This window comes from Euleptes europaea, chromosome 12 (genome assembly GCF_029931775.1).
Source record: "Euleptes europaea isolate rEulEur1 chromosome 12, rEulEur1.hap1, whole genome shotgun sequence".
Taxonomy (NCBI): Eukaryota; Metazoa; Chordata; class Lepidosauria; order Squamata; family Sphaerodactylidae; genus Euleptes; species Euleptes europaea.
In genome coordinates, this window is record NC_079323.1 from 38,442,694 (window position 1) to 38,454,428 (window position 11,735).

The 11,735-nt window shown below is 43.1% G+C and overlaps 1 protein-coding gene across 1 annotated transcript in view; it reads left to right on the top strand.

Moving 5' to 3' along the window:
- PLCXD2 (phosphatidylinositol specific phospholipase C X domain containing 2) overlaps nucleotides 1-11,735 on the top strand; it is a 34,967-nt gene that overhangs the window by 21,813 nt on the left and 1,419 nt on the right. The window contains exons 2-3 of the mRNA XM_056858183.1: nucleotides 3,150-3,610; nucleotides 6,342-6,583. Of these exons, the coding sequence (XP_056714161.1) occupies nucleotides 3,150-3,610; nucleotides 6,342-6,583 (703 nt within the window). The remainder of the gene's footprint in view (nucleotides 1-3,149; nucleotides 3,611-6,341; nucleotides 6,584-11,735) is intronic.

Below are 11,735 nucleotides of genomic sequence, written 5' to 3' on the forward strand. Positions count from 1 at the left end.
ATGCCACGTGTACCATAAAATTTAATGCCAGGTACCAGAGATGCAAACTTTATAGAAGGCACAGGCAAAGCCGATTAATGATGTTGTTGTTGTTTTTTTACTTTATCTTTTACTTAAAATACAAACATGCTTAAAAAATAACACTCTGACAGTATTTTCTTTTATTTAACAGTCTTTGATAATTGACGCCTCAGGACTGCAGGGGGCTGCCTCTGCTGGCGAGCTCGCAGCAGGCTTGCCAGCCCAGATTGGGAGCAGAGGGGTGGCTGCCTCAGCTGGCTTTTGGGCCGAATAAGAGCGCTCAAGGTGCCAGATCTGGCCCACGGGCCGTATATTTGACACCCATGGGCTAAAGAATCTGGAGCTTTTCAGTTTAGAAAAAATACACCTAAGGGGGAGATATGATAGCGATTTATTAATTTATGCATAGCCTGGGAGAAAGTGGATACAGATGATTTTTTTGTCCCTTTCCCATAATATGAAGCTGGTGGGCAAAGGATTTGGGATGGACAAAAGGAAGTATTGCTTCAGTCAATGATTAATGAGATTATGGCATTCACTAGCAGTGGACGTAGTAAGGCCCATAAGCACAGATGGCTTTAAAGGGTAGTTAGATTCATGAAGGATTAGTCATCACGGCTAATAGCCATTGTGCCTAAGGGAACACCCATATTCAGAGGCAGTAACACTCTGAAGCCCAGTTCTAGGAGGCAGTATCAGAGGAAGGCCTTGACAACTATTCCCTGTTTGTTGATCCTCCAGGGCAACTGGTTTGGCCACTGTGTGAAAGAAGATGCTGGACTTAGATGGTCTAACCCACAGGCCTCTTCTTATGTTCTGATGTCCAGGAAATAGTTATTAACCTGAATCCTATTCCTAGCAACTTGCTAAACAACTTTATATATCTGTGGACAGTATGGTTGTGGAAAGTGCTGTCAAGTCTCAGCTGACTTATGATGATCCCGTAGACCTTTCAAGACAAGAGATGTTCATAGGCGGTTTTGCCATTGCCTGCCTCTGCATTGCAACCCTGGACTTCCTTGGTAGTCTCCCATCCAAACACTAACCATGTCCAACCCTGCTTACCTTCTAAGACCTGACAAGATTGGGCTAGTCTGAGCCATCCAGATCAGGGCATAGACAGTATACCATGTGTATAATAGATGAAAGACTTACAGTACAACAGTATCGGATCTCTTAATAAGACATCTGGAGAAATTTAGTGTTGGAAAGAGGGGATTGTAGCTAGAGACAAGGAATTTGCATTAGCAAAGTGCTATCTTTGGCAGAGTTATACGTTTCTATTGCCATTGACATCAATTGGTTTCGAAGGGTATAATAACTCTGTTTAGGATTGCACAGTAGATTACATTTTTGCTATCAAGTCACACCTGACTTACGGCGACCCCTGGTGGGGTTTTCAAGCCAAGGGAAGTGCAGAGGTGGTTTGCTATTGCCATGGTATTCCTTGGAGGTCTCCCATCCAAAGACTTGCTAAGGTCGACCCTGCTTAGCTTCTGAGATCTGATGAGATCAGGCCAGCCTGATTATCACACTAGATCATCTATTGTGTTTTCCAATGGCATGATAGTAGTACGCAAACAATGTTTATAATATGCAAACTGTTTGTGGCCATCTGTGCTGGACAAGTTGCTTTACCCCCGCTTAATTGTCCTCCTGTTGTACATATGCATTAATACTTTGTAAACTTTTGTTCACTTCCTTTAATTGCCCGGCAGCTACACTTGAACTGCTCGCAAGTCACAGGCTATTTAGATTCTCTTGGATGATCACATTGCATCTAGATTCCAATGGGCTTTTTCTTTTCAAATATTCTCATGCCAGCTCATGTTCAGTCTTGTGAAGGAAAAATTCTTTGTTTACATTCTCAGCTTCAGGCTAAAGAAGCCCTTACCTGTTATTTTCCTTCAGATTGCTCAGTCCCAGAGGCTCAGATTCATAAAGCAATTTGAAGGAGTCTAAAAGCAAGCATTGTATTTGTAAAGCCAAGTAACCCAATTTTTTTTATTTTTTTGACAAATTCATGATTTAAATGTCCTACATAAACAAGACTATAATCCCTCAGGCTGGTATTCTCAGAATGAGACATGTTGATATTTGATTTGTCCTGTACGTGGGCAACCAGGTGGATTCAAAACTCCCAACACCGTAATCTCCTTAAGATCTTATTCTCATCTGCAGCTCCTAGTGACAGGAAAAGTATTGCTTTTGGTGAGCACACGTTAGATACTAAAAAAAAGAGTTAGATACTTTTTTAAAAGTAATGTGTCTGATTCTTGAAAATAAGGAACCTTTGTAGATGTTAGTAAGTGCTTGCGCACAAAAAATGGCGAAGGGAGCAGGGAAGAAATACGAAGGAGGTTAAGCTAGGACCATGTTTCTAACAGCAAATACATTGTAGTGAGAGTTGGTGTGGTGCAGTAGTTAAAGTATTCATTAGGAGCCAGGAGACCCAGATTCAAATCTCCCTGCAGCCAAGAAGCTCACTGATTTTGAGCTCTTCACTCCTTCTCAGCCTAATCGTCTTAGGACCAATTCACACATTATGAAGTCGTCATCTCTACAATGCTTCTGTCAGCAGATGTGCTCTGGGAGTTCTTTGCTCAGAACTTAAATCACAGGTCCATGTGGGCCTGATCCAGATAAGGACAGTGACTGGGAGAGGGGGCTTAAGCCTGAGACTCCATTTTCCTGATGTGAAATGCCCCCAAGGAGCTGCACCTTTTCCCTGCGGGGAGACCTGGGGATGCTGATGTGTTATTCATAAGATTCCCTAGCAAGACAAATAGCAATTTCCCTAGCCTCCTCCAGGTGAGGAAAATAGTGCATGGGAGAAAGCTTAAGATCCCTCGCCCCACACACCAAAGTCTCAGTTTGAATCAGACCTTAACCTGGGAATTAAGTTCCAAGCACTGGGCTCTAAGAACATTTCTGTTGACATGACCCATAGAAGACATGGAGACTTTGTACCATGTGGACAGACCATTAGACTGGAATAACTCTGCATGTGATTGCACTATGCAGTTTTCCCCAGGATTAAATAGGAACAGAACAAGAATAGAATTCAGATTTCAGTAGAAAGATCTAATGTGGTAAGAATAAAATAGTATTACCTTTCTTTTCTGTAGGATCACATGACTCCTTCAGCTACTGGGTTGATGACAAATCCCCCGTGGGGCCAGATCAAGCCAAAACCATCAAACGGTTGGCTAAAATTCCTTTAGTAAAGAAGCTAATGAAGAAGTGGTCAGTGACACAAAACCTGACATTCAAGGAGCAGCTTGAAGGTGGAATCCGCTACTTTGACCTTCGTGTATCTTCCAGACCGGGTGAAGCGGGACAGGAGATCTATTTCATACACGGCTTGTTTGGAATCAAAGTGTGCGATGGGCTGATGGAGATCAACACCTTCCTAACACATCACCCCACAGAAGTGGTCTTCCTGGATTTCAACCATTTCTATGCTATGGATAACAGCCATCATGTGTACCTGATCGGCAGGATCCAAGAAATATTTGGATCGAGGCTTTGTACAAAGGAGTGTGTAGAAAATGTGACGTTAAACTACCTCTGGGAAAAGAAACAGCAGGTAGAAAGAAACTTTCATTTAATTGGGTTTGGAACCAAAATTTTATAAAGTGGGTTGCATCCAGATTAAATTTTCCAGTAGCATAATGGGACTTCCCTGTCTGCCCCCTCCTGCTGCAGCCCACTAATCTCCTGGGAGATCGGGGTCCCTGAGGAATGACATGAAGAGGGTCTGCAGTGGAAGGGGGGATCGGTGGACCTTTTCGGTTTAGTTTAGATCCAGTTCAGTAATTAAAATGTTAGAATTGTAAGCCAGGTTTTGATTGTGGCAATATGTTGTCCTTATGCCCAGAGAATTAATTACAAAGTAACACCTAGCCTACAAATACCTCATTTTTTAATGTTAGAGTGGCAGAATCTGTTTTGGAAATGAGGATTCTTGAATTTTCTTAAATGAACAAATGTACACAGTGACCCTATGCACTCCAGCCTATGTGGACTTTAATCTTAAAAAAAAAAAAAAAACCTTAACAATACACTGCCATCTTCCGCTTCTTCAAGACAAAATGGCAAAGTGAAATTCTCAGTAGCCGTCACACACTGTAACAAATGGTGATGAACCAATAATTTCTTAAAAGTAAATATAACTCTACCTTGAATGTGCACCTTGAAAGAGCCCCGTGGCGCAGAGTGGTAAGCTGCAGTATTGCAGTCCAAGCTCTGCTCATGACCTGAGTTCGATCCCAATGGAAGTTGGTTTCAGGTAGCCGGCTCAAGGTTGACTTGACCTTCCATCCTTCCAAGGTCGGTGAAATGAGTACCCAGCTTGCTGGGGGTAAAGGGAAGACGACTGGGGAAGGCACTGGCAAACCACCCCGTAAACAAAGTCTGCCTAGGAAACATCGGGATGTGACATCACCCCATGGGTCAGGAATGACCCGGTGTTTGCACAGGGGACCTTTACCTTTTTTACCTTTTGAATGTGCATTAGTGAACTTATGCCAACATTCATATTCTCTCTTATCCCAGTTCTATTAGTTGCATTATTCCAATTTTCAAATTTCCACATCTCAGTAAAATTGCTTCACATCGTCACTGCCATTCCTTTGAACAACTTAACACATCCAGTACTGTTTTGTTGTTCTTCTGACAGACTGCTTATGCATGCCTTACCAATCTTATGTTTTTACATCCTGTAAAACCCTAGAAACATTATCTATACATGCCATCTCTCTTTTCCATAAGCTCCAGTCAGCTGCTTTCCTCCCACGCTTTACCTGTGTTGAATATCACACTTCTCTCTCTCTCATTTTGTCTAAGGAAAGTCAGAGGGTTGGAAACATGTGGTGAAGAAGCTCCTCCTAGTGGCTGTAGTTGAGCACTGCTGCTTTAAAAAGTTTTATGGGCTGAATTTATTTATTTTTTTGCCGTCAAGTCACATCTGACTTATTGCGACCCCTGCAATCAAACTGTGACCCTGCCAATATCCAGCATCAAAGGCGAGCATGACAGGGTCATAAGAGCTGGAGCTAGAAAATGTCCTTTTTTCCTCCTCCTTTTTGTAACATCTGCCCACTGAAGGGTTCTGTAGAACTCGAACGCTTGCACAGTGCTTTATGGCATTTGGCCTGGCCCTGATAAAAGGCATTGTGTGATTTTGTTTCCCTTTTTGCATTATCGACCACAGTGTATCGCAGCTGGGTGGGGGGAACAGCCTGTTTCATTTGGATTGAGTTGTGCTCCCGGACAGAAGAGGGAGAATGCAGAGTTTGTGAAAAATGAAAAGATAAAGTAAAATATAGATATTCATAAACTTCCAGTAGGAGGGAGTCAGTTGTTTCATTTCTCATGTTTCAGACACCGTGGAGGCTGGTAGAATAATCTTTTGCAGTTACTGCAGTCTTAAGCCCATTGAAATCAGTTAGTTTATTTTGGAGTGACTGCGTAGGATTGCATTGTCAGAGACTGACTCAGTTACACCATTGCACTGTGAATTACCAAGTACTTGACTGGCACTTCCTGATTGGTAATTCACAAATGTTATGTTGGCAATGAACTCACTAGGTAACTGTGGGAAAACCACTGTTGGCCTCAGTACCTCATCTGTCAATGACATTAGCAAGAAGAAGAAGAAGACTTGGTTTTTATATGCCGACTTTCTTTATCACTTAAGGAAGAATCAAACTGCTTTACAATCACCTTCCCTTCCCTTCCCCACAACAGACACCCTGTGAGGTAGGTGGGGCTGAGAGAGTGTGACTAGCCCAAGGTCACCCAGCTGGCTTCATGTGTAGGAGTGGGGAAACAAATCTAGTTCACCAGATTAGCCTCCTCCACTCATGTGGAGGAGCGGGGAATCAAACCCAGTTCTCCAGATCTGAATCCACTGCTCCAGGCCACCGCTCTTAAGCACTACACCACGCTGGCTCTCTTACCATGCTGGCTCTCTTTAATAGCATTGTTTTTAAAAAAACACCTGAAATCTGTGGCGGTATGTAAAAATATAAGCGTTTTTTTATAACAACCCAAGAAGACTGAGAAAGAGTCTTAAAGCCACCTTGTGTCTGAAGTGAGATTCATTCGACTGGAGCCTCCCTTTTGCTTTTAATCTCTGTCCTGCTCCTCTAATTTACATGTCGACACCAAAGCAATAAGGCCTTGATCTCCCATCCTTTCCCTTGCGCAGTTATAGAAAGCAATTTCAGCAGGATTGTGTGAAAACAGAAACGTGTTTGGGAAGATGGTTCTGACGCTTTGCCCATTTCCCCCCCCCCTCTTTCTTGATTCTTCAGGTTCTTATTTTCTACCATCATCCTATCTACGAAGAATACCCTGTTCTGTGGCAAGGGAGTAAAATGCCAGCACCATGGGCAAACACAACCAATGTACATAAACTGTTGCAGTTCTTAGACACCACACTTGGTGAGCGATCAAAACATGGAGCTTTTCACGTTTCACAAGCCATTCTCACTCCAAGGGTCAAAACTATTGCACGGAATCTCATGCGGGGTCTAAAAAACACACTTGTTCACAGGTTAGTACCTCCTAAGATTTGCTTGCTCTCTGTATTTATTTATTTGCTTGCTCTCTTTATTTATTATTTGCTTGCTCTCTTTATTTTACCAGTATATATAAACATAATCAAGTAAAATTCAGTATACTTTGTGCCAAGCAGAAACAAAGCCCAAGCAATTGTATTCATTTGCACTGCTCCATTGTTACCTTTTTATCTTTCATCCTTTCCAACCACTACCAGTTCCCTCCATCCCGGTTCAAGGTGTAAGCTCCTTGGAGGCAGGGACCCATCTATTGGGCATATGCTCTTTTTCCCCCTCTGCCTCTCACTTCCTGCTGAAGCCCCTTGAACCCATGGAAAAGCCACTCCTGAAATTGGAAGACCCTTGGAAATTGCGCAGGATAAGGAAGGATAAATCAGCACAAATTGCTGTGTCTTCTTGCATGACCAGAAAAGAAAGTCTGGATCCCACTCAGTATTTCATTCCAGTTTGTTGTCTGGATTTTGAATCTGATCAACCTGTTTCGTCATCAAAACAAAATCTTTCAGGATATTCTGGTAAATCTGTGTCACATTAGATTGGGTGATCTTAAGCTAACTGGATGTGCTTACAAAATAAGTCTTAAAGATGACCAGACGTGGCAGTACAGCAAGGTGCAGCACACTTAGTGCTGATGTGAAAGCAACAAAATCATTACTGCAGCAGGTTGCTGCCACCTACAGACCAAAAATAAGTAATGCCATTACTTTCTCTTAAGACATAGAATTGGGGCTGTTCACCTTTTTTTTCGGGTTTGGGTGTAATAGACCCGGAAATTTTAGAAAAATCTGAAAAAGTCGAATACTCGTTTTGGCTTTTCCTGGATAATCAAAAATTTCTGGGTTTATTAAACCCAAACCTGAAAAATACTCAGCACAGAGCTGAAGGCTGATCTAGGAGCAAGCCCAGGCCTTCAGTTCTGCATCGTCTCCGCCTCCAAAATCCATATGGACTTCGGAAGCGACAGCAAAGAACTGAGTGAGCCCAGCCTTCAGTTTTGCATCAGCACTGCCGCCGAAATCAAGTGGCGGCAAAGAACGAAAGGCTGGGCTCAGCCCGAAAAATATTTTTTTGGGGGGGGGCATGTTGGTGTTGGTTTGGCTTTAGCCAATGCACATCCCTACATAGAATTGTAGAATCATAGAGTTGGAAGGGGCCATACAGGCCATCTAGTCCAACCCCCTGCTTAATGCAGAATCAGCCTAGAGCATCCCTGACAAGTGCTTGTCCAGCCTCTACTTGAAGACTGCCAGTGTTAGGTGTTATTGTTAGGTGGTAATGGGTTTTTATATTGTTTTGGCTTCCATTTTACTCAGGTTAGCTACAGAGAAAGATAGCATCGAAATTGCTTAAAAGGTAAAGGTCCCCTGTGCAAGCACCGGGTCATTCCTAACCCATGGGGTGACGTCACATCCCGACGTTTCCTAGGCAGACTTTGTTTATGGGGTGGTTTGCCAGTGCCTTCCCCAGTCATCTTCCCTTTACCCCCAGCAAGCTGGGTACCAATTTTACCCACCTCGGAAGGGTGGAAGGCTGAGTCAACCTTGCTCCAGCTACCTGAAACCAACGTCCATCAGGATCGAACTCTGGTCGTGATCAGAGCTTGGACGGCAATACTGCAGCTTACCACTCTGCTTAAACATAAATAAATGGATATGTGTTAAATTAATTAATTATATAATTATAATAATTACTATATTAACTTCAGCCCTAGGAATAGGCTTAGGGTGTTCAGAATATCTAGCTCTGTTAGATGCAAACTGTAATTATAAATAGCCACCTCTGCCTGTCAAAGTTGTTTTGGTTGCCAGTTATTAGACACTAGATGGCACCAAAGTGGTTTTTATCCCACTCATAAACAAATGCATTTTAGGGTGTCATTCTTTAATCTAAAAGGGTGTGTTTGCTACACAGAAGGCTAATATTGCGAGTTATAGCTACTTCCATCATCAACCCCAAGTTATGAGTATGTAAAAACCATTTTAAAATCTTTTTTAAAAGTACCCCATTGTGCCAACGAAAACAATAACGTCTCCTAATGTTTTAATGTAGCTCCTCCTTCCCATCCTAATTACTTTTTGCTGAAAATGTGAGTTTGAGCATAAATACAAGCCAGATTTGTACATGGTGACCCACGTGTTGTTTACTTTGTATGGAGGGGCCGTGGCTCAGCGGTAGAGCCTCTGCTTGGCATGCAGAAGGTCCTAGGTTCAATCCCTGGTATCTCCAGTTAAAAAGTACCAGGCGGTAGGTGATGTGAAAGACCCCTGCCTGAGACCCTGGAGAGCCGCTGCCAGTCTGAGCAGACAGTACTGACCCTGATGGACCAGTGGTCTGATTCAGTATAAGGCAGCTTCATGAGGGAGACTTGGGAGAGGAGGGATGTAGATGAAAGCCCTTGTGTTATTGGCTCTTGTTGGCTGCAAAACAGAGTAAAAAATGGAGCATTGTTGCCTGCCCAACCCAGCGCCCTTAGGTCACTCCTAGTGCTGTTCTCGACAACAGTGGCTTAAGTGTCCCAGATGACTGCAGAAGAGGCAGCCCAGCGAAAGGACGGCCACTTGGGCATACTGTTGCCTCTCTTGTCCCGCAAGAGTTGCTGGAATGGTGAAACGACTCTAACAGTTAAGAAACAAAAGTTAACAACATCTTTAACAGACAATGTGGTTCACAGCAGTAATTTTTTCATTGTCAGCATTTCATGGAATGACGTTATCAAAAACACCGTTTTACAAGGAAATTGATCAACAAATAAATTTTCCCGTGACATTTATGGTGGCTTTTTAACGTGATAGATAATCTTGATAAAACAGTGATTTCCTAAAAACAGACGTTTTCCTAAAAGGTCAGAACATCCTATCTGGTGTTAAAGCATTTCATTTCAAGGGTGTTCTAAAGGCATAGCATATTGTAAAGGCCAGAGAAAAGGCACAAACAGCTTGTTCAAATTGTGTGTGTTAAGTGCCGTCAAGTCGCTTCCGGCTCACGGTGACCCTATGAATCAGTGTCTTCCAAAACATCCTATCGCTAACAGCCTTGCTCTGGTCATGCAAACTGATGGCAGTGGCTTTCTTTATAGTCTATCGATCTCATGTTGGGTCTTCCTCTTTTCAAGCTGCCTTCAACTTTTCCTGGCATTGTTGTCTTTTCCAGCGAGTCTTGGCTTTTCATAATGTGACCAAAGTATGATTTTAGCTTCTAGGGTCAATTCAGGCTCATTTGAACTTTTGTATGTATAGATATGGAGGGAAAAAATCATTTTAAAAGCTTCCTTCATTTGTATTTTTATTTACATAAGTTTCCATCCAAAAAAGATGCATTCTTCCCCTCTGACAGCTCTATCGTTATTGAATGAGATGCCCAGTGAAGTGAGGGCTGTATTTTCCTTTTTAACATGTAAAAATTTGAAAGATGAACTGTTTCAAAGGTTGGATTTGGGTTTGTTTGGGAGAACTTGGTGTCTGAATGTGTTATTTTAATCTCGTTACCATATATTAGAATCATTTTTTATCATTTCTGTTGATATTTTTGAGGGTTAAATAGTGTATGAATAATAAATCACACTTCCTTTTTGAGGTATGTTGGAATACCAAGCTTGTGCCAGCAGCTGGATGGGATGACTGGTGGGCAGAAAGAGAATCTCTCTTTATTAGTTTGTTGGATTTCTTGGTCGCTACTCACCCAAAGGGAATGTTAAACTATTAAAATGTGTCTAGCACCATACCACTAACAAAAGCTGAGCAATTAGCTGAGGAATGTTTTTAGATTGTTATTTGTACTGTATTTGATATATTTTGTTTTATGATGTTAGCCGCCCTGAGCCCAGTTTTGCCGAGGGATGACGGGGTACAAATAAAATGTATTATTATTGTTACTATTATTACTATTTATTATTATTATTATTATTAAAACAACCCAAACATGTAGAGTACAGTCCAAAGGCCAACCTAAATAATTTGGCCTTGCATGCCCTGCAGAAACTAAACAAGTCCAGCATGGCACAGGTGTCATCAGAGAGTGCATTCTACAGGTAGGGGCCACAACTGAGAAGGCCCTTCCCCTAGTGACAGCTAACAGCCATTCTGGGGCCGGGAACCTGCAAGAGGCCCCTAGAAGATGACCGAAGGTAGTGCGAGGGGTTGTAACAGGACAGACGGTCCCGTAGTATGAGGGTCCCAGACCGTTAAGGGCTTTAAAGGTTAACACCAACACCTTGAATTGGATCCAAAGACTAATTGGCAACTAGTGCAGCTGCTGCAAAATTGGAATAGTAGGAGCTGACCATGATGTTCTGCTCAGCAACCTGGCAGCTGCATACTGGACAACCTGCAGTCTCCGAAATGTAGAGCAAATTACAGCAGTCCAATCTGGAGGTGACCATTGCATCGAAGTGGCAAAGTCCGACCCAGACAAATAAGGAGCCAGTTGGCGGCCCTGGCATAGATGAAAGAAGGCTTGACTGTGCTACCATGGACATTTGTTCATCCGATGATAGCTCAGAATCCAACCACACCCCGAGGCTCTTTACAGAGTCTACAGCTGTCACCTGGACACCATCGAGTCTCGGGACTGACCCTCCAGCTAGCCTCTCAGCCTTTCCCATCCACGTGACCACCTTGGATGGGTTCAACTTCAGCCAGCTTCCCCTTAACCACTCGACTACCACCGCATCCAGGCGCTGGGATAGTGCCGAGAGCCCTGCTACCGGCTACTTATCCAGCAGGAGGAAGGGCTGAGCGTCATCAGCATATTGATGGCACCCAACTCCAAACCTCCTGGCGATCTCAGCAAGAGATCTTACCCCATTACCCTGCCAGCTGAGCTGCTGCTTAAGGTACCAGGGACAGTGAGGTGGGGGCGAGGCTGTGCTCATGAGAAATGTCCGGTTTGGGTATTGGGTGCCTGCTTGGTATTCTGTTCATGAACTCCTCTTCCTGCTCTTCTTGGAGCATGATTGGAAGCTTCTTAGCTTGGAAAGTTTCTCTGAACGTTTCCCAGTTTGTCATGATGTCTGAATACGTTTCCCAGTTTGTCATGATGTCTGAATAGTTGGAGCTTGTTGATTCCCCACAAATGGGGATTTTAAACTATGGTTCAGTCCTAGCTTGGGGAATAAACTTATTTCGGTTA